This window comes from Colletotrichum siamense, assembly GCF_013390195.1.
Source record: "Colletotrichum siamense strain Cg363 chromosome Unknown KSG_Cg363_contig02, whole genome shotgun sequence".
Lineage (NCBI taxonomy): Eukaryota > Fungi > Ascomycota > Sordariomycetes > Glomerellales > Glomerellaceae > Colletotrichum > Colletotrichum siamense.
In genome coordinates, this window is record NW_023501015.1 from 1,847,306 (window position 1) to 1,872,054 (window position 24,749).

At 52.9% G+C, this 24,749-nt stretch overlaps 9 protein-coding genes across 9 annotated transcripts; 5 read left to right on the forward strand and 4 right to left on the reverse strand.

Annotated features, from left to right (window-relative positions):
• Positions 1-464: 464 nt before the first annotated feature.
• CGCS363_v002484 (uncharacterized protein) lies at positions 465-841 on the forward strand (the record flags this gene model as incomplete). The annotated part of the gene is made up of 2 exons (XM_036634333.1): positions 465-505; positions 556-841. The coding sequence occupies 2 exons, from the start codon at positions 465-467 to the stop codon at positions 839-841; spliced, it is 327 nt and encodes a 108-aa protein (XP_036500850.1).
• Positions 842-1,253: 412 nt separating this feature from the next.
• Positions 1,254-3,629, reverse strand: CGCS363_v002485 (uncharacterized protein; the record flags this gene model as incomplete). Its single annotated transcript, XM_036634334.1, has 2 exons — positions 1,254-3,368; positions 3,426-3,629. The coding sequence occupies 2 exons, from the start codon at positions 3,627-3,629 to the stop codon at positions 1,254-1,256; spliced, it is 2,319 nt and encodes a 772-aa protein (XP_036500851.1).
• Positions 3,630-4,143: 514 nt separating this feature from the next.
• On the reverse strand, positions 4,144-6,715 carry CGCS363_v002486 (uncharacterized protein; the record flags this gene model as incomplete). The annotated part of the gene is made up of 4 exons (XM_036634335.1): positions 4,144-4,776; positions 4,828-5,342; positions 5,404-6,409; positions 6,476-6,715. The coding sequence occupies 4 exons, from the start codon at positions 6,713-6,715 to the stop codon at positions 4,144-4,146; spliced, it is 2,394 nt and encodes a 797-aa protein (XP_036500852.1).
• Positions 6,716-8,137: 1,422 nt separating this feature from the next.
• CGCS363_v002487 (uncharacterized protein) lies at positions 8,138-9,766 on the forward strand (the record flags this gene model as incomplete). The annotated part of the gene is made up of 4 exons (XM_036634336.1): positions 8,138-8,731; positions 8,789-8,983; positions 9,080-9,280; positions 9,335-9,766. The coding sequence occupies 4 exons, from the start codon at positions 8,138-8,140 to the stop codon at positions 9,764-9,766; spliced, it is 1,422 nt and encodes a 473-aa protein (XP_036500853.1).
• A 631-nt stretch (positions 9,767-10,397) lies between these two features.
• Positions 10,398-12,966, reverse strand: CGCS363_v002488 (putative transcriptional regulatory protein; the record flags this gene model as incomplete). The annotated part of the gene is made up of 4 exons (XM_036634337.1): positions 10,398-10,859; positions 10,908-11,190; positions 11,276-11,350; positions 11,417-12,966. 4 exons carry the CDS (start codon positions 12,964-12,966, stop codon positions 10,398-10,400), a joined length of 2,370 nt encoding a protein of 789 aa, XP_036500854.1.
• Positions 12,967-13,863: 897 nt separating this feature from the next.
• On the forward strand, positions 13,864-15,717 carry CGCS363_v002489 (putative MFS-type transporter; the record flags this gene model as incomplete). The annotated part of the gene is made up of 4 exons (XM_036634338.1): positions 13,864-14,026; positions 14,111-14,710; positions 14,776-15,227; positions 15,295-15,717. The coding sequence occupies 4 exons, from the start codon at positions 13,864-13,866 to the stop codon at positions 15,715-15,717; spliced, it is 1,638 nt and encodes a 545-aa protein (XP_036500855.1).
• A 2,939-nt stretch (positions 15,718-18,656) lies between these two features.
• Positions 18,657-19,868, forward strand: CGCS363_v002490 (uncharacterized protein; the record flags this gene model as incomplete). The annotated part of the gene is made up of 1 exon (XM_036634339.1): positions 18,657-19,868. One exon carries the CDS (start codon positions 18,657-18,659, stop codon positions 19,866-19,868), a length of 1,212 nt encoding a protein of 403 aa, XP_036499816.1.
• A 1,118-nt stretch (positions 19,869-20,986) lies between these two features.
• Positions 20,987-22,171, reverse strand: CGCS363_v002491 (uncharacterized protein; the record flags this gene model as incomplete). The annotated part of the gene is made up of 2 exons (XM_036634340.1): positions 20,987-21,845; positions 21,906-22,171. 2 exons carry the CDS (start codon positions 22,169-22,171, stop codon positions 20,987-20,989), a joined length of 1,125 nt encoding a protein of 374 aa, XP_036499815.1.
• Positions 22,172-22,870: 699 nt separating this feature from the next.
• Positions 22,871-24,646, forward strand: cocE-4 (Cocaine esterase; the record flags this gene model as incomplete). Its single annotated transcript, XM_036634341.1, has 1 exon — positions 22,871-24,646. The coding sequence occupies one exon, from the start codon at positions 22,871-22,873 to the stop codon at positions 24,644-24,646; it is 1,776 nt and encodes a 591-aa protein (XP_036499814.1).
• Positions 24,647-24,749: the final 103 nt, after the last annotated feature.

A 24,749-nucleotide genomic window follows, 5' to 3' on the forward strand; every position in this document is an offset into this window, starting at 1 on the left:
TTAGGGGCCCTGCCTTAGGGGCCCTGCCTTAGGGGCCCTGCCTTAGGGGCCCTGCCTTAGGGGCCCTGCCTTAGGGGCCCTACCTTAGGGGCCCTAAGGGCGCGCATATGCTGAGCATATGCGCAATCATCAATCCATTTTCCCCTCGTATAAACTTTAGGGCACTTAGAGAGCTTTTTTGAATTTCACTGTATAACTTGTATTTTTTTGTATAAGTATGTGGCGCTTACACGGCCACAGCCCCCTAGGAAGTCTGTAGACCCCCCTGCGAGGTGTACACCCGAATGCCCACACCCCGTCGTCGATGATAAATAGCTATGCCGCTGGTCATGTAAAGCTCTCTTTTCAACAGCCAGGCTCCTTACCACATCATTGACTACTTCTTGAATTTGAAGCCATTCTCGAAAAGAGAAGTCCCAAAAACAGTCAACCATCGAAGTCACTGGCACGTGCAATTAAGCAAAATGAAGGCCTCTGCACTTACACTAGCCGCTGCTCTCTTCAGGTATGTCCACAAAATCCACTCACAAGAATTCATTGGCTCACCACTCGTAGCGCCGCCCTTTCTCAAGAGCTGTTTAGATGTCGCTGCGCGGACGCGAACAGCAAAAACATCGCCGGAATTACCGGTCTTTGCGCTACAAGAGGCGGGGTAGCTGAAGAGTCGCGTGACGATCTTTGCATCAAGCTTACCTCGAAGCTCACTGACGAGGATTGCGCCAAGATTCAGCAAGGTGCCAAGGGTGATTGCATCGTGGACAACCTGGACGAGGGAACTACGTTGGTCACGACTGTCTACGCATCAGCCACGGCCACGCCCACCGCGAGACCCAAACTCTGAGCTACTTGGGTCATCAGAGACATGATTCACGAAACTCGAAGGTAGAGACTGTGGGATTTGCAGTAGCTAGTACGAAAGCGCGGCTAGCGGTACAACGGCACGCAAACATTTTTGGTCGATCATCTTCTGCTGAAGTTGACTTGTTTAGCATGTACAATACTGGTTATTGATTTGAACTTGAAAGTTACACGAAGTATCATTTTTTGGAAGTTGCAGTGCAGTCACCAATTGCTTGGTCGACGGGGAGATAATTCCCTCTGCTTGAGCGACAAGTAATTTGATCAGACACAACGTCATGAATTCAACACTAAAGTAGATTGCAATGGATACATCAGCGGGGAGGTATGAGTTTTAACCAAAATCAAAATCTACAAAATGTCCACACATTCACACATTCACAATATTCCAGCATCTATTCATCCCCCTCCAGCGGGGGCGGGGGCGGGGGCGGGGGTCGCAGTCCCCCATCGCCTTTCAACTCCTCCTGTGATATCTTCCATTCCTTCACTAACCCTTCTTGCCAAGCCTGTACTGAGATCCACTCCTCATCACCAGCAGGGGTTATTATGAACACCTTGTCGTCCCCTTCCATGGCCTTCACCGAAGGTTTTCGGATTCTCTTGGCCAAATCCCCAAAATAGAAGCTGTCTCCTTGGGGAGGAATACGTAACCACTGATGCTTCGGGCTGCAGACGACCATTAAATCAGAGTCAGGATCGCGCAATCGAGTGAGACACTCTACGCAAAAGTCTCGATTGGCGCAGTGCGTGCAGTGAAAGAAATTCTGGTCTCGGTTCACCAGATTGGTGCATTTCTTTCCATCGGGACCACTGCCATCACAATGAGCGCCCCATCGTACGTTCGTCATGTAAATCTCGATCTCGGGGTCAAACAGCCTGCTTCGAAGCAAAGAATGCGCGTAGAAAGTGGCACCATGCCCGCTGGGCGTAGGCTTAGTTTCGCCATCGGCTGCGTTTTCTTTCTCGATATTGCCGCTGTCCTTGTCGTTATCCTTGCCTTGAGCTGTGGGAACAAGATCCTCGAAGTAAGCTTGGGCAGCATCGAGGCGTTGGTACTGTTTGTAGAGATCCGGAACCTGAGCCCCTGTAGTCTGGATGATGTCTTGCGCCAAAGTGGTAACTACCTCCAACACCCGCTGCCTGTCCTCTCGTCTGACCTCTTTCAAGTCCTCAGGACTGAATTGCAGGGCAGCAGTGACGGTGTCCGGTGGGATGAGAAGAGATAAGGCGATGGAAGCGTCTTCCAGATCCTGGCATTGTAAGAAATTCTGGAAGAGCATATCGAAACCCACGTAGTCGTTCTCAGGAATGTCGTCCGAAAGGATTTGCAAAGCTTCCTTGACTCGATGTCGGAGAACCTCTCGGGCGCTTTCCCTGTCGTTGTTACGCGCGTAGAGAGCTCCCAAAAGTCCAGTAGATTCCATATCAATGTTTGCAACCTCAGAGTCGTCCTTCGCCATTTTGGTTAGTGCCTCCATGTGGTCATGTTGCAACCCCTCGTCCAATAACTTCTCGAAATAGTGGTTCGAGAGTGCTGATGTAGCTTTGGAGCGCGCCCTGAGCGCGCTAGGTCCGCCGCATCTCTTGAGAAAGTCTCTGCTTTCCGTCCAAAGCCGTATGGCCTCTTCTGTCGGATCTGTGCCATCAGTCGAGACCCCAAAATTGTACGCTCCTACACCTTGGTAATACAACAACATGCCCCTGATTTCATCGTCGACGTATTGTACACTGGGAATCTTGTTGGCCTCCCTCCGGTGAAGGATCGCAGTGGCGGTCTCCATCGATTTCATGATCTTCTTGAGAAGACCCGAGTCCTCCTTGGCTGAGCGGAACACGCCCCAGATAAGGGAATCATAGCCATCCTCAAGCATTACCGATCTGAAAAACTCAAGTGCCAACTCTTGGTCAGTCTTCGAAAAGATCTTCTCCAACACCTGTATGACTTCTGCAGGGTCAGCGAGACTCAAGGTCGCTTGGAGAAGACCTATCTGGCCGCATATGACTTGTGATGTTTCCTCGCTTTCACAAGCGATTGAATAGTGGTCCGCCGCTTGACGCACATTGTCAATCTTAGCAGCAATTCCCGCCAGCATGATATGCATTGTGACAATTTCCGCGTTGTTTCCCTCGGGGTGAGCGTTGTCCTGCGCTGCTCTGTCTAGAGCAATCTCAAGCTGTGCGATGGCGTCCGCTTGCAAGTCTAGGCAGTCATATACCACCCCAAGTTCACGGTAGCATAGCCAACTCGGATTATCGCATTCGATAGCTTGCTTGTATAGCGAAATTGCCGCCTCATAGTCATTCTTTGCCGATGCGGCCTTGGCCAGACCCTCATACCACAGAGAGTCCAGATCAGTGTCTGGCAGACCCAGTACATCTTGACACCATTTATTTGTGGTTTCCCAGTCAATATTACCCTCAAGAGAAGCAATGTATGAGTCTACTTCGTATTTCTCCTCGTTGGAATCGTCTGGAGATATTGGGGACGGCGCGGGTTGAAGTTGGTCCTGACTTACGTCAATATACAGATCTGAATGGAGATTGGCTAGTTGCGGATTACTTACCAGTTCCATAAAGCGTTTCAGCCATTTTGAAGCGTTGTACATTTGCCAGCTCCTCTGTCTCAAGAGGCCCCGCAACATCGTCTTCACCAATTCATTTAAGTAGCCCGTAATAGGACTGGAAGCCCTCTGGACAGCCGTACGCCATTTCCTATCCACCTTTCGCACCGCTGCGGAGTCCATAAGCCACGTTTGGATGGCTCTCATCTCGTCCACAGACCACTCAATATCCTGCCAGATTTTGATGTGGCGTTGGAAGACTGTGTCGTCTTTGAAGATTTTATACAGACCCTGGCCAACAGCGTCTCCGCAAGTGCAATCAAGTCAATTTTGACCCCCAGACTTGTTAAATTGGCTCTTTTTTCTAGCGTTTTTGATTACTTGCCGAACTTGCAATTAAAACAAGTCAATCACTATATAAAGTGATGTTATATAGACTTCTTAATCGGGTAATTTTGAGGCTATCTACAGCCTCAGAAGCCCTCCTAGGGCCCCTCCTAGGGCCCTCCTAGGGCCCCCTAGAAGGACCCTCGAGAAGGACCCTCGAGAAGGACCCCCCGAAGGCCCCCCCCCCCCCCCCCCCCCCCCCCCCCCCCTTCTAGGGGGCCCCCTAAAGGGGGGCCCTCACGTATGCCAGTGTGGCTGGCCGTTCTAATAAGTGGGGTAATAGCTGATCTAAGGCCTCTTATTGGCTAGATTATAAGATATCAAGTTAGCCAAGTCAATCGGAGGGGGTCGAATTGATTACTTGAGGGATGGCGATGGCCTCACTTTGACTAGTTGACTTGAATAGTTTGCCAATCCGATTGCACTTGCGGAGACGCTGCTGGCCAATTTCTGAACGCTGATCATCTCTTAGCATTCCCTTGTCCTCATCTTCGAGCTCGCGAACGCGATTGAGGTGGTACGGTAAAAATTCAACAACGTAACGGCCAACATTCTGTGTCGCATCCGTGGGCTCGTTGCTCAAGTACTTGAAAGCCTGAGTGACAATGGTGTAGTTTGCTTCGAGCTCGTCGACGGCAAGAGGTCTCTTGCTGCTGTGCGCTGGGTTGAAAGCCTCGCCGTCGAAATTGAACTTGAACTTATTTCGAATTGCCATGTCCGCAAGGTCCCACAGGAAATTTCCACAAAGCTCTTGGTCGACATTGTTGATGGAAATGGTCATACTGATGGTCGATCCTCCCATTGACTGTTGCGATTGTCCGGAAGAGGTGTCGACCTTCTGCAAATATTCCTCCATTCCGTCCTGGAGATAAACGTAATATTCATCTTCAATGCTCAGTATAGCCGAGTATTTGGTCCGAATTACGTACTCGAGGGACGTCAGTGAAGCAATGTCGGAGGTCAATACCTATAATCCGCATGAGTCTATGCGTCTTACTTCGTACACAAACAAACCTACCATAGCGGCCTCAAGCTGTGCTAAAGACATGTAATCATGGCTGTACATGACCCATTTCAGCAAATCATTGAGCTCTGAAATATCGTCTGCGGTCAAGGAGCGCTCCAGGTCTTTGATAGCGGCTTCCAGGCTGCTCATTGTCTGATCAAGCATTTCGTCGAGCTCCTGAATTGCAGTCCGCTTGCTCAGTTGTCGCTTCAACCTGTCCAACTCGAAGCGCAAGAGTGAGTACTTTCCGTCAACCTTCGGAGGTATCTTCTCGAGAATCTTTGCCTTTGCCCTTTCCTGTTCAGAGTTTGGCTTCGTGCTTTGCAGCATTCCATTTTTGTTGAGCGTATCCTGAATGAGGATGCGCATGTCGTCTTGGTTGTGCTTCTCCATGTCGATTCGAAGCGCTCCGCTGACATTCGCGTTCTTATCAAACAAGCTATTCGTGCCGCTGATCAGTAGACGCGCCCGCCCCGCCGACTCTTGCTCCAGCTGAAAGTCGGAAGCAAAGTCCAGCAGCATCCCAGCTTGTGCGTCAGGGAGGTTCTCAACGCCGTCAAACAAAAAAATAGTATGTGGCTCCCGAACCAGCCGCCCCAATGTTGAGTTCCTTCCACAGATCAATCAGGTCCAAGCTTGTCGAGGAACGAAAGACTGCCGGCTTTGTGTCGCAGGCTTTGCCCAACGTCTTCAGCACCGTGGCATCGACCCGAGCAATTTGAAAAGCCATGTACTTCAAAGCAGACTGTACGGAATTCTTGTTGTCATCCGACTTTCTGGCACTCGGTGGAAAGAAGTAATGCGCAACGTAGGTACGGTCCTTTTGCTCCTCCAGACGCTTGGTGATTAGAGCGCAAGCTGACGTCTTGCCAGATGATGGGGGACCAGAGACGATAAGCACGTCTCTTTCTTTACCCGCAGTCCAAGCGAGGTATGCATGGTGTCTCCAGATCCATGAACCGGTGTTGTCGAGACACTTGTTGGCGAGGTCGACGCATGTCTGCGTGGTTGTCGTGTCGAGACGAACCGTCAATGGCACACCTAGAATATCGCGAATCTTGGTCAGAGTCTTGGTGCGATCCGAGTCGTCGTTCAGAGATTGCACGCCCCTCTGCGTCTCTCGCACCATCTGATGCGTTGCCTCGGCGATATTGCCGAAAACGACAATCTTCTCGAGTGCGACGGCCATGTCCTTCCTCGTTTCTGCAACCACAGCAAGCGTCACGGTGCCTTCAACGTCACGTTGGCCCTGGAGAAGCCCCTTGAATTCGGCCATCTCGTCGCTCAAACCCGAGTTCTCGCCCAAGATGAGCTTGGTCTGCTCCCAGAAGCGGTCGCGTTTGCGACTCTGGCGATACTTGACGACATGGGCGCAGATCTTGACGAAACTAACCAAAACCAGGTGGATTTGTTCAACTAACAACGGATCAAGATTTTCCACCGATCGGTAAATCTGAAACTGAGACAGTGCGGAAGAAACTTCGCTGAAGACGCTGTCAATGGCGTTGTTGTAGCCCCTGATGGTTTGAGGGATATCAAAGACGAAGGAAAGCGCTGTTGTAGTAATGCTTGCTGCTACAGGAGGGATGGGGATCTAAGGACATTAGCACTTAATCAATGTTGAACTGGTGATGCAGTCGTTTAGGTATTCAAAACATACCAGAGATGAAGCTTGGGCCGCGGCTCCTACAAGCAACTTCAAGTATTGCAACGACTTGAGTCCGACCGTTTTCGCAGTGTCCCACTTGTCTTCTGGTTTTGACTCGGAACCTGAAGCCCTCTCGCAAGTTTTCTCAATTCTTCTCTGAACATCCTCAAAACTCTTGACTTCACCTCGCTTCAGTGACTCTCCACAGATGCTTTCAAAAGATGCAGCGGCTTCGGCCCATATCTTATCCATCGATATACCTCCCTTGGCTGTTCTGCTCTGAGGCAAGTCCGAATGCTGATGATTCCTCATTCCGTGTTATTGGTTGGCGATAGAAAATGGAAGGGTGGGTACTGGGAAGCTGAGTCGCACCTGGGTTCCGATATTTAAGACCTAATGAAGGGGGAACTCGGCATGAGCAATGGATCTTTTGTTAGAGCTGAGAACTTGGCCCACCTCTTTTCTTGCCTGTCTTGAATGCAACCTAGTCTACGTCGTAACCAAGTCGCCAAATCTGGCGCAGGCTGCAGCCTAATCCTACATGCATGCTGAAATTAGACCCGCCGACCGGTCCAATCCGCTATCACAATCAGAGGCCAGGGGGTCGGGCTTGCGGCGCAGAATCGCAATCGGCAAGTCGTAAATGCCGGAGTACAGTTTGGTAAAATGCTGCCTGTACTGCCTAGGCTCCTGGGACTGCGGTCGCCAAGCGTACCTTATTTTTGAAGATGCAATCGACAGCAGAAACCTCTGGGAGTAGCGAAGGCTTTCAGCTGTGCTGTGATAAGCCACAGGATAAATGCCGTAAATTTCTTTAAGTGATGTTTGCATTACACAGCTGTGAACTTGATTATCCCTACCGACGCTTTAGCAGTCCAGCCGCCAGTGATGCACCCACCCACAGCTATCGATAAGTGCAGCCAACGCTGAGTGGTGAGAACGAGACGGAGACCAAGTCAAAATCAACGAATCATGTGTGCACTGCGTGTCCAAGATCCGACGCAAGGCTAGACATGGCCATGAAGTGAACGCGGGGTTGAAGGTCCTGTTCCCACTAGTATCCCGCCTTCCAGTTAGAACCAGCATCAGCGAGTCTTGATTTGAAGCCCCTTTGCGACATAATGCCATTGCGGCGCTACTTAATCCCATATTCTTGGCCATTAGCAATCACCATGTGTTATCGGATCATCGAGCTGTATAGCGCTTGCAGCTGTCTTTACTACGAGCACGATATTGACAAATGCGCGAGCTATGGCAGACGTGGTCATTTCGTTCAGAAAAGAACGATTTTTGTTGGATACACATGCCAGAACCACACTTCATCGGTTGCTGAATCCTATCCGGACTCTGGCATAGCGCTTGGCCCCCGACTCGAAGCAACGAGTTCGTGCCGTGTTCCAGGCGACTTGCCAGCTTCCAGGCAATCGCAAGACATACTCTCGCAGCAGAAGGGTCTGGTTCAAGAGCGAGCCGATGAACTTGACGAAGGGTACGAGGAACCCAGTCCGGCCGCTGACCATGGAATCTCGGGAGGGGCCCGCCAACAATATCCAGTTGAATCAAGCCACAACGTTCATGCTGGTCGCTCATTATCTCACGAAGGCATTACCAAACCAAATTTGAAGACCAATCTTCCGTTGAAGTCTCCGAGAAAAGGTATATTAAAAAACTTACATGGCATCTACCACCATCTCTCAAAGCGTGATAGCTAACGACGACATCTTTGTGCGTACAGACTTGGTTGGCCTGGCAGCAATTTCACTCGTCGATGGCGACCTCAAGCTACTTTGGCGGAAGATCATAAGCCAGGCCTTGACCTTTGAGGAGGCAGTGAAGATAGTAAGCCGACATGTGTCGTTGCATTTCAGCTATCTGGAATCCCTCGCAAACACAAAGACGCAACGCACTCTGGTCATCACTCTGAAGCTCGTTGAGAAAAACGTCAGCGCCAGAATAATAGAAGCTATTGAAAGCAACGCCGACAGTGAGGATGAAGCATCGTTGAAGCCTTCTGCAAGGCTCGAGGGATCTCAAGAGCTTCTCGATCGACAGGTTTTTCTGGCTCACGGGCAGGCTATTGAAGAACTAAAAGCAAGACTCAAGGATACCGTCACTGACGAGAGCTCTTCTTTCCCAAAATCAGCATTAACAATCTATTATGCTGGAATCCGAAATGTCTTGGATCGTTTCTCAGCAAAGCTGACAAGGGCATGCGGAACCAGCGAAACTGGGGGTACGCCAAAAGCTCACATAATGGAATGGACTTGCGTAAGTTTTCTTCACGTCTATATTGTTATGTATACTAACTATTCTCTTACATGGAAGCCCTCCCGTGGTAGACGACTTAGAGACAGGTACGTCGAAAGGCAGGATGGAGCATTCGAGAAGTTGAAGATGCTCCTCAATGCATATTCCTCTAGAAGATGGAAAGAAGGAGCGCTACCTATGATTGAAGCAGAAGACGCAGGACAGACTCAATCGAAATGCATTGGGCATCTTCTACCCAGCTTTTGGAACTGGGTACGTGGTGGAATCCCACAAGCGCTGCCTCGACATCGACCAGACCAGCAAAACAAAACCGCCGAGAGTTGTCAATCATTGCGCTCTCAACCACAGCAGGCGGATACTCCAACTCACAAATTCGTCCTCCTTTGCATTCCCTACATGAGATGGGGTACAAAAGCCCATCAGCCCAACGTATGCGCGATTGAGTCAGATCAGCAATTCTTCAACTTTCTACGCGCGTCCTATGACACCTATCGTACGCAAGGTCGCTGGAATTGGCTGAGAAATGTGAAAGCCATTGATCTTGTCAAGGTATGATTCCTTGCTTACGAGAATCAAAGTCAGTCCGCATACTAACTTGATTAGTTCGAATTATTCCGCAACGAACTGGCCAACGTCCACGACTCTGCGTTCTTGCCTGTTGGAAGCGACTTCGAATATGAGCAATCTGATACAGAGCCTCCTATTGGACCCAATCTTATGATGCATCTCTTCGAAAACCCCAACCACGCTGATATCTTTCCTGTTCTGCTCCGAAGAATTCCAAGGAAGATGAAAGAACGGCTTCGCCCGTGTCCAAAGAAGGGCAGTTCAATTGGATGGGGTGTACAGTTTAGAGAAACCTTGAATGAGATGTACGTCTTTGCTTTTGGATGCATAGGCTTCATGTTGTGCCTGGTAATTTCAGTGGTATACACTCTTATGAAAGACGACATACAGGGAGGCTTTGCAATCGGTGGGTTTGTCTTGGCTTTTCTTCTTTTTTGCGGAGGGACTTTGCATTCATACGTCGCTTGAGTGAGGAGAATCTTTGAAGTCGTTGGCAACAGATCGGGCAATAGGATATTTGTCTGCTCTTCCCGCTGCAAGGCATAACTACTACGTCTAAACCTGGGCGCTCTTCGTTCTTCAGCCTCTGGGTGCTCAGATGGCCCTGGACAAAAAGCATGCGCAGAGATTTTGCAGCCCACCTCCTTCAACTAGATAACGGAGAAGTCCTCATAGTCTGGTGCTGTTACAGAAAGCACAAGTGCAGTGTTCCTTCCACTTCGGCCACCTTGCCTGCTACCTCTCCGGCACCTCCCCGCCAGGTGATTCTAGGGTCGGTTGTGGACCCACACCAGCATCAATCAAGGGACGTGGTGGCAGAGTGGTCTAATGCGCAAGACTCGAAATCTTGTTCTTTCGGGAGCGTCCGTTCGAATCGGGCCCACGTCGATTTCTTTTTTGAATTTTTGTAGTCCTGAGTCTGAATGCGTGATGGCTGGGGGTGACGGAGGTGAGTGAAGTCATATCGGTGGCTCGTGCGCTGTGCCACCATCTTCAGGCTCGTCGGTGTCTAGCCTTCGAAGTTTTGATGCATGCAACAAGTGCGTGTCTAACTATTGATATGTTGACGTGCGCTAAACTGTCGCCGTTTTCGCGGACTTCATTGCGGTTGAAACTGATCAGCCAACAGCTGTGAGAAGCACGACCAGTCCCATCCGACTCCATCGGACATGCTCGGCGACCACTCATCACCCGGCATTGGAATGCCACCCATGGGATCATATCCAAAGTCGTTGGCGCCAGGGACGATGTAGTTCTGGTTGAATATCGGTGCTGCCGACATGTCGGGAGTGGGTCCCGCCTCTTTCATTTTATTGTTGTCCGCCCAAGTATTTGGCGTCTGGTTTGGGCCGTCGCCTTGGGCTGCCCAGGGATTATCTTGGCTCCCTTGTGTTGATGCTGCTGGAACTGCTGGTGGGATGGGTTGTGCAGCCAGCCGTGTCGTGGCCGGCGTTGACTGCTGCAGAATCGTGTCAATTTTGTGCAATAGGCCATTGAAGAGGGCGTCGCCCCGGAGGCGAGAGTAAGCCTCCTTCATTGTGTCCGCCGCAGTTTGGATCAACTATGCCGGGTGTTAGTAGGCCAAACAAGACGCATGAGTATTGCTTACATGGAAGTCCATTGCGGAGATGCGGGAGTCGGGATGCGTGGCGACATGGACTGATAGCGTGACGAGAGCATGGAGGGCGACAAGCAAACTCGGATACACAGAGTTTGACTTGGAATCGAGAGTCTCTACGAGAATGCGAAGCATCTTTCGGGAAGCGTTGGCAGCGATCGACGGTCCGTTCCGAACCATGTAGTCCCATGGCTTGCCTTTGGCGATGATGTTGGCGCCGCTCGATATGGCTTCTTCGCTGATGAGGAGACTATTCCTCGACAGGATGACGAGACTGAGGTTACATTAGTTAGTCATACTAAAACTCTCATGATGGAAATCTCCCTTTGTTAGATCACGCCCGAATGAGGAAGACTTACGCGTTGTTGTAATGCATCGAGATAAAAGAAGCAAACGGACATATCCTAGAGCCGATGAGGATATCTGACGTTGGTCTATGACAGACAATTAACTTCATTTTCAATGCAATGCAGAAGTTTTTCGGGTGGTCCGGCACGTACCGAAGTTCGTCGGGAACGGACTCGCCCCATCTCGTGAGGAGCAGCTGTGCCTCTCCGGTAGTCTGAACCTTCTCGGTAATGACAGCCTGCAGCGCAGGTCCCGTGACACCGTCTTCTTTTCTGCTGACGATGACCGATTTTCGACCAATCTCACTCAGAATTCTGGCGAGATCAACCGTCACTGCGAACGCTTTGCCTTTGGAGGATGTCTCAGCTTCTGTGTAAGTCGCAAGTTCCTGCACATGAGCGGGGTAGCAGTCTTCGTCGTCAATCGAAGACAACCGGCCCATCTCGAATGAGAGGAACTTTTCAAAGGCATAAATAGCAAGCCAGAATATTCGGCGCTCCTCGTCGTCGAGGGCGTCTGGTTTCTTGTTTTGACACTTGCGACGACATGTGCGCGGCTTGTTCAGCCCCATGGCGATGGCCATGGAGACGCCGACGCTGAGCGTGTTCCAGGCCCCGGCGCAGTCGTCGTAGCAGTGCATACATAGCGACAACAGGACAATTGCTCGGATATTCTCGACATTGTTGGCGACGACGAGGTGACCTAACAGTGTCTTGCAGTAGTCGAGGTACTCTCTTGGATCTACGACGGGGTCGAGCAGTGGTTCGGCAGAGAACCCGATGGACCAGATGAGGTACATCTGAGCGAGAATTGCCACACCTCTAGTCTCAGCAAGCTCTACCGGGCCCGACTCCAGGGCCAAGTCAAGGTCCTTTTGGAACCGGTCGCGGTTCAGTAGAGGATAAAGAATGTTGACACCGTCAAAGAACCTAGCCGCCAACAGGCGCGCGCATCCTGCGGGAGGGAAGCGGCAGGGCTCCGATGTAAGAAGCGCGCGGATTCGGCTACTAGGCGGGTTACTTGGGGGCGTCGGTAGACCCCTCCTGTGCTGCAGACCCAGCCGGCGCGAGGCGAGATCCAACCAGTCGGCTAGAATCTCGACGGAGGTACTGTGCCGGCTTGGTCGTACTACGGGTAACTTTCCTTGGAACTTTCCATTGCCGTTAGGAGGCTCTTCCTCTTCTTGAGGAGGAGCTGTGTGAGTAGCGGGTACTGATGTTGAGTTCCTTGTCCTCGGTGTTGGACCTGTCGTTGTGGAGTGAGAGTCTTTCGAGCTCTCATCATGGCTGAGGTCAGCCACAGAGGGCGAGCTCTTATGCCCGGGAATGGCAATATCCGCCGAGCTGTGGCAGATCTCACCGCCTCTGGTAGACTGAGGAGACGCATAGGGTCCAGCCGGAGTCGCGGGCTGCGGCAAGGACGAGGTGGACGCCCGCGACATGCGGCGCTTCGTCTCGCGCCGCTGCACCTCGATGCCGGGACGACGGCGATCGGTGGTGACGCACTCGATCCCAGCGGCGATGCAGGCCCTGCATGAGGGCTTCTGCTCGTCGCAGCGCGTCTTGCGGTTGCGGCAGTAGTTGCAGGCGAAGTTGATTCGTCTACGCTTCGCCTGCTGGCTCTCTGCCCCCGCGCTTGACGGGTCGACGAATGAAGACGAGTCACCCGGAGTGGGTACGGGGTTTGCGTAGGAAGATGACATATTATTTGTTTGGTATGGAAAAGAGGGGCGTGACTTGCGCCGCTGACTGGAGTGAGTCGCAAGTTGTCCTCTTGCTGCTGCTGCTGCTCCCGAGCCAGGGAGCTGATCGGGAGTGAGCGTAGGACTGGATAAGGCAGGCGTTCGGCTGGCGCAGAATGGAGATTGCAGATACCGAAGCGTCGTCGTTATGAGAGGCTCACTCTTTTTTTTGGCTTTGGGTTCCGAAACAACGGACGCGGCTCAGGGCAGAGTTGTGTGCGCGAGTGTGCGTGTGTGAGGGCGGACGTTTCGGCGATTCATGTGGAACACCAGCCGACGGCCCCTCATTCCGGCAGCGCTCAGGGCTTTCCGATGGTGGGGGGTATCCATGCAAATGCGGGCATGACAGATCTTCACGGGAATTGCCTCTGATGTGACTGGTTGATCTCGCTTCTTCCCCAGACTATCCCCACGGGGTCAATTGGAGCACAGCCGTGGGGGACACAGTCAACGCCAAGTTCCCCGCGTTGAGGCGCCTCCCGTACCAATTGCCGGCTGAGAAATGGCCCATACTATCGGGAGTTGATGGGTCTGAGCCGAGCCGATGAGCCAGCCACGATGTTTTAGTAGTATTGTGTGCTTGCAGCTGAGTGTCAATGGATACGACAACAACAACTCAAGGCTGGCAGTTTTCAAGAAAACAGCAATGCATATGAATGATGAAGCGCTTTCAGATAGGGCAATAGACTTTTACCGTAATTGTATTTAGACGAAGACAGAGAACCTTATTGAGCCCAAACGTATTCCCTGACTCATAACCTCCGACTTCACCTCAGGCTCGGAGACTTTGCAGAGCCTTTCAATACCGCCTTTTCGTTGGCTCATTGACTTGATAGCTGAGGTTTTGGGTGACTAGAGATGTCGGAGCCGTCTGTACCAAAAGATGATGAGCCGCGGGTTGACACCGTGGAATCACCCACCAAACCACCAGCGACACAGGAGGCGCAGGCGCACGGCACGGTTCAACTTCTTCAAGGGGGCTCAGTCGTCTTGATTCCAACTCCGAGCCCGGATCCAAAAGGTACATCTGCCCATTGTCAATGGCATGTTCACAGAAGCATCGTCGCTTCAAAACGTCGAACGGGGTTGACTTGAAGACACACAGATCCTCTGAATCTTCCAACATGGCACAAATACCTCATCATCTTCGTCGTTGGCTCGTACTCAGCAATCGCCGTCCTGGTCACCTCCGGCCTGGGAGCCGTATTCCCGTCAGTCCTGAAGGAGTACCCACCTGAAGATGCAACCCGCGCAACCGATCTCCTCACCTATCCGACGCTTTTCATGGGCATCGGAAACCTCTTTTCTATGCCCTTATGCGTTCCCCTCGGGCGGCGGCCTGTCTTCCTGGCCTCGCTCGTCTTGATGGTGGTGTCGGGAATATGGTGTGCATTCTCCGGCTCGCTGAGCAGTCACATTGCAGGCCGAAACTTCTACAGCATCGCAGCCGGCCAGAGTGAAGCTCTGGCTCCGTTCATGATCGAGGAGATTCACTTCCTCCACGAGCGCAGCGCGAAGCTTTCCTGGTTCATTGGCGTTCAGACTGCGGGCACTGCTGGCATGTTCGTTGCGACAGCTTATCTGGTGCCAGCTTGGGGTATCAAGTGGTGGTACATTATCGTCACTTTGATGAATGCCGTCATCCTGGCCCTGGCTATCTTCTTCGTGGTGGAGACCAAGTATGACAGGCCAGAAGACGCTGATCGTAAGCTCTTTTCCTTTACATTTACATGTGTGATAGATGAGAGGCCTAACCTTTTTCTTTCGCAGGCGGCGCTGTTCATCTCAAGTTCGACGACGAAGGAAATGTCACCAAGACCGGCGACATGGAGAGAGTCATCCAGGTCACAACACGCGAGAATCACGTCCTTCAACCCGAAGCGTTCGGTGAACGGACCTGGCGATCCGACATGAAGATCTTCCACTTCAAGCCCGACTGGAGTCAGACTCTCGTGTTCTACAAGGAGACGTTTCAATCCTTGTGTCTTCCGAATATTGTATGGATGTTACTCATCAACGGAACTTTCTTGGGTATCTATGTCTACCAGGCATCGACCTTTGCGACGATTCTTATGGCTCCGCCGTACTCATTTCAAACTGAGTGGCTTGGCTATGTCCAGCTCGTCCAAGTGCTAGATTGCGTCATTATGGTACCCCTTCTTGGGTACGGGTCAGATATCTTGGCGCGGAAGATGAGCACGTGGAAGAACGGCGTCTTTCAGGTTAGTGAAGCCAATTCGATCTACCTGGCAACTCGAAACCATTTCAATTGCTGACAAGATATTATAGCCCGAGTACCGACTCATCATTCTCAGCATCCCAATCGTATCTGCAATCGCCGCATGTGTGTTTTACGGTCAAGCCGGCTCGCATCCGGAACAGTGGCACTGGATGACGATCGTAGCGCCGTACCACGTTGGGTACTTCGCTTTCCTCGGCGCGAACCTGATCGGAATCACCTACGCCATTGACAGTTTCCCGAGCAAAGCCGGGCCGCTGCTGTTGGTCATCTGTGCTGGTCGGGGTTTCATCTCGTTCGGGCTCAGCTATTCTACAGTGCCGCTGATCAACCTAACGGGGTACAACGGTGCGATGAATATCTTTGCAATCATTTCGGGTGTGCTCGGGGCTATCACGATCCCGGTGTACTTCTTTGGAAGCCGGATTCGAATGTGGGCGACGAAGAAGCTTTGGCCTGAGATGGCCCAATAGGATTTTAGATTAAGGAAGATTGTTGATTCAATTGAGTTTCATTTGACGCTTAGACACTGCCAACCAAACATGAAGCAAGCAACAATCCCACCTGAAGCTTTCCACGTTCAAGGCGGCACCATGATCGACGAAGGCCTGTCTTCGCCAACTATACAATCCCCAACTCTCGAAACCTAGGTCGGAAATCCTATCTATTTAATGTTGTATACCATGCAACCATGTATGAGCGGTTTCCATGACCACCGGAGCCGACTGATGCAAAGTCAGACAGTGTCCTGTATTGGGTATAACGACAGAGCTGAAGGTTGCATTAGGAAATAGACTTTCCGTCCTTCTGAGCGCGTCCGCGCAAGTGTCGGGGCCTCCAGGACAGAACAGAACATCCAAGTCCCCCGTCATCACCAAGACATTACCCCGATAATCTGTCTCGACGGGTTGTAGGCCAGGAGACAAAAGTTCTCCGACTGTGACGGTATCTTCCCGGTCATAATCCAGCGCAGGAAGAGACTGATCAAAGCTACCTCCGTAGAAGCTAGCCGTCCTGTCGCTCTCGTTCATAACGGTCAAATACCCTAGCGGCAGTCTCTTGAACCTAGACGACACCATTGATGCGCCTCCGTATGCGGAGAGGGCACTGGCAGAGGTGCCTAGATCTCCCGAAAATCCCGTCAGAATGAAGGCGTCGACATCGAGTGGATGCTTCTGCGCAAGCACGTTGCCGAGGGATGATCCGTATGAATGTCCGACATAAATGATCTTGTCAAAGTCTCCTAGCGTGCTTCGGCCTTCCTTGACAGTGTGAATTAGGTTATGGATGATTTCCACTTCTAAGGGACCCTGTACGACGGCGAATGGGTCCGGATGAGGTGATTCGATGCCATGACCGAGCCTGTCGATTGCGAGCGTATGGTACCCAAGTGAAGTGGCGTAGGTCTGCCAGTCATACTGAGGAAATCCAAAGCCAGACCACATTGCCCTGTCGTATGTGATGCCATGAACCAGCAGTTGCAGGCTTGATGAGTTTGGTGATTCTATCGTTGGCCGACAGTGAGTAGCTTTGATGATGAAAGTTCCGTTGACATGACGCCGGCCTTGATGTGTTTGCATGGCATCAAAGGAAGAGGCTAGAAACGTAAGTATGGCGGTTGCGTTGTTGACATCGGGCAGATCTTCGAAGACGATATTCGCAGCTTCGGCTGTGACGTTGATGGAGACCGAAGAGCAGGACGGGCGTCGAGGAAATGCAGCCGATAGGCCGAGGGAGGAAAGGAAAACCAACACTAGGAGAATTTTCATAGCGATGATGACCCAGCGAATAGGAGGTTCGGCAAGAAATCGGGAACTTTGGGGAAACTCCCGTGCTCGTTATCGTCAGGGATAGGTGTGCGAAGTGTGATGTGAAGGGGTTGAATATTGTGGTAAAATTCCAGAACATCGCACCTAGATATATCGTACACTTCCTGATATCAACTGAACACCTAGTAGGCTTGGGCGGGCGAACCTGCTTCCACGTTGAACTTTCGGAATTCGCGAGCACCGAGTTTCCCGGGTTTCCAACCGCCAAAGCCGCGCACGTTAAGATAGCAAATGCTAGCGTGACTTGCAAATCAGGCTCCTAAATTCTGCGAATTTCTCAGCAAGTGGAGTCAGAATCTCCGATGTTTTCATCATGGGAAAGGGGAAGCCGGTCATTGCTGCAGTGGGGCCGGTCAAGGTCGGAGGCCGGTTTTTGCTGATCTTGTAACTCAAGACTCTGCACTAGAAGCCTTTGATTAAGTCGAGCAGGAAGGTGACAACGTCGACAAAGCCATTTGGAATCCCGACTGAGCTCTAACAAGAAAAAAAACAACTCTGGCAAAATCGTAAGGTTAGTTCGATAAGGTGTTCGGTGTCACGGAGTAGTGGTGGATGTTCTCAACAGCGTCATATAAGCTCGGCGACAAACGCCTGATTGATTTTGCGCGCCATGAATGCGCTGATCCTGGTGGACATGATCGGAGCTCTCGGTGTTTTTGCTGCTGGTCTTTTTCTGAGTCCATCACCGCTTACTACTACTGTGCCTTCCTACGATGCCGGTATGTAGCTGGGTCTAATTGGATGCACGACGACAAGAGCTTTCAAGGGAGCCATTTCTGGTGCACATTAGACTGTCGATCGCTTGACACCGACCATGTCGGCACTTCGCTCATTTTCTCATGCCGAGCACACAAATTGGCACGAGGATACGCGCCGAGAGGTAGTCAATTCAGCTGCGGTATCACCTTTTGTTCAAAAGATGATTGCAATTTCACCTCTGTGTCCCGGTTTTATCTGTAACATCAAATGAACCTCAGCTAGCCGCTGCGCGTGAGCGACCTTCACTCCTCCATAGTCCAGAGACTCACCCACTATGTACGTCAGTGTAGCCTGCAGAGTGATCATAAGTTATTTCCCGAAAAATGCAGTATCAGCGTCCAAGTTTCACTTCAAAATGCAATGCGTGAGCTGCTGGGCGATGGACAACGTGTCAAGTTATCTCCATAGAGCTTGGAGAGTTGAGCGTCACAGCGAAAAACGGACCTAGATCTGGACCCACAAGCTATCATGAGCTGGAATCGGTCTTTCGACGCCGCTCACGTCGTGAAATGGCTCAAGTTTATAACAGAGCTTGTAATGCCCAGTGGCCAGGGTTTGGTAAGAGATCATCAAAAAGCGATTTCAGTCCAAATCAGGACGCTTCTCATAATCAAATTGTCATGACAGTGTCAATACTCAGGCTTGGTACGGCGACGCGACGCGTCTTAATCAATTTTCGCGACACCCCACAGCACAGGCCTGTGTAATTTCCGTTGAAGAAGTCACTTCAATTTTCTATCAGCTCACACACGTTGAAACCACTTTTCAATGCTTGAGGAGAGTCTCAAGCTTTGGGAGGCAAGCTTTTACGAATACCCGCCACCATGGACCAGCCTTCGGAATCCGTCGTGATCTCAGTAAGAATCGATGGCGCCAGCGCGTACGACCCCGACACCGGGGTCGACGCCATCGCAACAACGATCCCCAGCTTCTGTCGCGGCTGCAACGCATCAACTGCGCACAACAACATCCCCGTGATCCAATGCGCGTGGAAGAAATTCGAGGAAGCCGAATCCAGCGCGTCCTGGGAGGAGATCATCGTCAAAGGGGGCATCGGGCCTTGGGACCGGATCAAAGCCGCCAGGGACGCGGCGGACGCGGAGGTTGTGAGAGCCGAGGCTCGCGTGGAGGAACTCACCAAAGCCCTGGAGATTGCAAGGAGCAAGAGGGAATGCGCTGTTGAACGCTTGAAGGGAGCCGACGATTACCTTGAGAAGGTGGTCGGGACGGTCGCAAGCGACAGCGGGCGCCTGGAGGAAAAGTTTGCAGAAATGACATCTGGCGGCATCGACTTGTACAACCTCTGGGGATCTTGTCCCACAGGAATGCCGTATAAGATGATCGACAGAATCGATAAACGGTTGCATGATGTTTTTGATACGTTGCAGTCGACGACGCACATTACTGGAAAGTCTTATGAGTATCCAGCCGATGCTCCTCAGTTGTCGAGACCAGTGGTCGCTGCGACCGAGTCCTCGAACGCCACCGCGGAGCAATCGAACATACAAACACCTACACCGTCTGAGAAAAACCCTGGAAACAACCAGGATAGAAGGAGAGGGAAGGGCAAGAACAACAAAAAGCGTCGCAACGACTCCAGAGCACAGCCTTACCCAACGCCGGCAAAGCAACACCGTGGCACTAAACAAGGCGCTGCGATGCGCTCGGAGCTGCCCAAACAGGCGGGACCTACAACGAATGTCAAGCGAGAGGTTGTGGAAGAGCCAGCGACATCCGTTAGCAATCAAAGTAAACCTAGCACAACAAACAGCGGGCCTGTGCAATATCTCCAAACGTCGGTCAAGCAAGAAGACGCCCAGCTTGATCAGATACCATTCAAGACCGAGACGAGGGCGCAGCCCTTCGAAGGAATGGGTTCAAGCGGCCTCTCATGCGAGTCGGAGTTCCAGAGGGTTGATCAGAACGACCTGCGGCATATTGCTGGGGGATCAAATCAAACCAGCAATGGCATCGACGACGGGGGGCCTGATGGAGTTTACAGGAGCGGACCAGGAGAGGCCGACGTGGAGAGTTGAGGGGATGGCGAAGTTGGACGAATCGCGAAGGAACATAGAGAGAATGATAGGCGGCCCAATCAGTGGAGTCGAAAAGTAAGTGAATTCACTGTTTTGTTCTGTCTTCTGTAGCTTATCAATTGTGTTTCCTAGATGGCTAGAAGCTGAGAAGAAGAAAGTTGGATGGGAAGAAAGATTCGAACACTAAAAGCTTCCCATACACATATCATCCTCACTGTTAGAAACTAGCATCCGATCAGCCATCGCAGCATCGCTATTGCAGGGTTTAAAACCTCGTTTCCGCGCCAACGCCTGGAATACACACATTACCTCCCGCTGCTGAACATCTCTTACATCCATATTGAGCCACCTTTCTGGGGGCACAGCAGACGCAGCCCAGACATAGTAACCTCGTGCATCCAAGACCAACACCGCTGCACTCGCCTCAGCATCGCAAGTCTTCCATCGCCACATTTCGATAACCCATTTCCGAGCTCAGCAACGATGGAGGATGAAGTGACCGGGCATGTAAACGGAGTGCTAGTGACCTACCGCGACCCTGTCAACCGAATCAAAGACCTAAAGGATCCATGTCACTGCTGCCATGTTCCCCGTGAGCTTAGAACACACGCGGACGACGTCGAATGTCGCAAACATGATGTTGAGCCCCGACAGCTCCACACCAACGATGTCACGCGTGCAGTCAGGAACAGCTTTAAAATTGGCCAAGGCTTGAAGGAACACTGCGCGCTGATGAAAAGGGAGGTAGCAAACGTCCAAGATCCTGTCACCTACCTCCTGGCTGCCCCCGAGAAGGCGCGGGAGGCAGAAAATTCGTGCCGTAGAGAATGCGAGCAAAGCCAAAGAACCGGTGGACGCCGCAAAGCAGTGCATCGCAACAAGTAACGTCCTAGAGACGAGGTACAAAGATCTCTGCTCGGCTGCCGAGAAGTATTTGGGTTTGATCGTTTGTTTTGCAGGGCTTTGCTGAATCATACGTGATTCCAAACGTTTGTTCTTGGCCCAGACTACAGCTTCTCCTGACATGTAATTGGAACATTCGTTATTCAATTCAGTTTAAACTCACAGTCTGATATGAGATAATTCTAACACACTCTCAACCCAGAACCCCCAATTCTCTAAGCTCCAAACGTGTCCCTCGCTTCAATCGGCGCCCCCTGGATATACGGAATCCCCGTCAACTTGAACCCCCTCTCACTCAACCTCGGCACCTCGCGCGGCTTGCCCGTGTTATACGGACACGGCTCCCCGCCCCTCTTCACCGGGATCCCGCCCACGTGCATCGCATTCGGCCAGTGCGTCGTGCTCTGCAAGCTCTCAAACGCGCCCTTCTTCCGCACCAAGTCCTCCTGGCTCGCGTCCGCCGCCGGCATATAACACGTGTACACACAGAACCGCGGTCGCTCCCCCTCAGGGCTCAAATTGTAGTGCGGCGTGCGGCTGTCCCAGAGCAACAAATCCCCCGGCTCCGCATCAATCTTCTCCCACACGCACCCCCTCTCCTCAAGCCACTTCATCCCCGCGTCGGTAAAGCCGTACCACTCCTTCGTCCACGCCCAGATCTTGTCCGGCTCGTCCTTGAACGCCTCATGAAACTGCTCCGACAGGCGGTGCGCGCCCTTGCACACAATCAGCCCGCCGTCGCGCGGCCCGTTAGGCAGCAGGTTGACCAGCCCCTGCAGGCAGCGGAAGCCCGGCTTCTGCGGGTCCTGGTCCTGGTGCGGCCAGGGCTTGTTGGGCTGCACGTCGGCGCGGTGCGGGAAGGCCATGTTGACGGCGTCGAAGGAGACGATGAGGTCGGGCGTGTCGTAGACGCGCTCGAAGGCGGAGACGAGCCCGGGCTCCTGGCGGACGGCCCAGGTGAAGGACTCGTGCGCGATGCCGTAGCCGAGGCACATGCCCTTCTCGGTGATGATGGGCAGGTTGGCTTCTTTGACGGTGGAGGGGTCGTTGCGGTCGAAGCCGAGGCCGTCGACGCTGTTGGGGGTGGTTAGCGGGGGGAAGGTAGTGGGTGAGGGGAAGGGGGGGAGGACTTACAAGTTCTCGAGGTAGGACATCATGTCGTCGGCGTACTTGTCTGCGCGCTCGCGGGGGATGGCGCCCTTGACGACGACGTAGCCGTCGCGGACGAGGTCATCGCGGAAGTCGCCGTACGTGACGCCTTCTTTGGCGAAGAGCTTGTTGGGCCCGGCGGGCTTGGGGACGACGGGCGTTGCAGAAGATGTCGTCTCTGGCTTCTTGGGTGCCGGGACTGTAATGGTTGCGGCTGCGCCAGGGGAGTTGTAGTCTGTTGCGATGACCATCTTGCGGTAGCGTTGCGGGGTCAGCTGTCTTTGTGAAAGGGTATTGAAACTCTTCAGTCCTGCTCTCTTTTGAACTTCTGACTGATTTGATGCGTTGGACAGATAGAGACGCCAGAAAGCTTGGACGAGGTTCGTGAGATGTGTTTATACTTGACACTCTCTGACGGTTGACTGTTGAGCAATATCAGCCTCAGCAACTCTTACGCAACAACTGGATAACCACGCCACAATTGAAACTTACATCACTAACTCTCCCGAGGAACCACATCTTCGGGACATTTCCGCCAGGCCCTGCGTGTCGTCCTGCTCGGTCCGGCACGGAAGTGGTGGGGGAGAGGGACAGCAGCTACGTTGTCGGCACGGGAAGTGTCGGCTCGGAAGCGGTTTTGGTGCGTGCAAGTGTCGGCTCGGGAGTTGGTGGGTCCCATCCCTCCCGCGGCCCCGGATCTGATATCGCATCCCGCTCGACGATGGTAAGTCATCAATTGACTTCCGGATCTTCGTCCCGGATGAGATTCGCGGCTCGTGATATCGTGGGGTATCGTCCTTTCCTCCAGATACAAGTTCTTTTCATAAAGAGACACCAGAAACGCAATGTACAATCCCTCACCACACGCAACTCCCCCCCTGACACGCACCTCCTCCGTCTCTTGATTCCTCCTCATCAGACACTTCACAAGCAGACGTACAACCCCTCCAATGACATCAACAACCTTCCGCGGGGTCCCCGTCCCCATCGAGCCTCTCGAGGCCCCGATCCCAGGCCGCGATGGCTACACCGGCCTCAACCCGCGCACCGAAACCCTCCCCGCAGGCTGGAAACACCCACACCCATCCGCCCGGCCCCTTCCCTCGCCCATCCTCGTCGAGCGCGACGTCGCCATCACAGTCCGCGACGGCACAACCCTCTACGCCGACGTCCTCCGCCCTCCCACCTCCAGCACCGATGCCAAAGTCCCCGCGCTGATCTGCTGGTCCCCCTTCGGCAAGTCCTTCAACGGCCTCGCCTCCCTCTCCTACATGACGCCCTGGTCCCTCGGCATCCCCGCGGGCACGCTCTCCGGGCTGGAAAAGTTCGAGGCCCCCGACCCCGCGGACTGGGTGCCGCGCGGGTACGCCATCGTCAACGTCGACTCGCGCGGCGCCTTCGACTCCGGCGGCGTGATGGCCATCATGGGCACGCAGGAGGCCGAGGACGGGTACGACACGATCGAGGCCGTGGCCGCGCTGCCGTGGTGCTCCGGCAAGGTCGGGCTAGCCGGCAACTCGCACCTCGCGATCGCGCAGTGGTTCATCGCCGCGCTGCGCCCGCCGTCGCTTGCGGCCATTGCGCCGTGGGAGGGCTGCGGGGACTTGTATCGCGAGCAGTTCGCGCGCGGGGGGATCTACGCGGGGGATTTGTTCGACCGGCTGATTGTGCAGCACATGCTCAAGGGCCGTGGCGGGCTGGAGAGTTTCCGGGAGATGTACAAGGAGCGACCGCTTGCGAACGCGTGGTGGAACGATAAGAGGCCGGATATGAAGAGGATTAATGTGCCGACGTATATCACGGGGACGTGGACGAACACGATGCACGGGATGGGCGCGATCCGGGCGTGGATGGAGGTGGAGAGCGAGGACAAGTGGTTGAGGTGGCATCCGTGGCAGGAGTGGTACGACCTCTGGGGGAATGAGAAGGCGAAGGAGGAGCTGTTTGCGTTTTTTGATTGTTTCTTGAAGGGGGAGGAGAACGGGTGGAAAAGCACGCCGAAGTGTAGGATGGCGCTGTTGCGGTTTGGGAATAAGGTGCCGCAGGCGATTGAGGACATTGTGGAGGAGGAGTTCCCGCCGAAGCGGACGGAGTACAGGGAGATGTTCTTCGGAGCGGAGGGGAAGTTGTTGACGGAGGCGCCGAGTGAGTCTAAGAGTGTGGGCTACGCGTCGGCGGATGGAGAGAGTGTTGGGTTTACGTTTACGTTTACCGAGACGACGCGGGTGATGGGCTTGCCCAAGGCGGTGCTGTTCATGTCATGTCCTGATCACGACGATATGGATGTGTATGTCATGATCCAGAAGCTGGACAAGGATGGGACGCAGATGAAGAACCTCAACATCCCGTGGAAGGGCATCCCGGTCAAGAGCTTTGAGGAGTTCAAGCCCGAGGAGGAGACGGAGGTTGTGCTTTACAAGGGGCCTGTGGGCATCTTGAGGGCGTCGCATCGGGCCATCGACGAGAGCAAGAGTATGCACCCTCACTGGCCGTACCATCCGCATGAGAAGGAGGAGAAGATTACGCCCGGAGAGGTGGTGAGGTTAGACATTGGGATCTGGGCCCTCGGCGTTGAGTTCGAGGCGGGAGAAGGGGTGAGGGTCGTTGTCAGTGGCAAGAGCTTCGCGGTGAACAACTTTGGGCTTGATCATACCCTGAACCGAGGCCGACATGTGGTGCATTTGGGCGGGGAGTATGCTAGCCGTGTAGTTTTGCCGTTTGTATAGATGCCGGTGTTTCGGCGAGATGATCAAATGTGTCAATAGCAATTTAGCTCTTCATCCTGTCCCAGGCAATGCCACTGTGATGAACAACGATGGAGCATGAGGA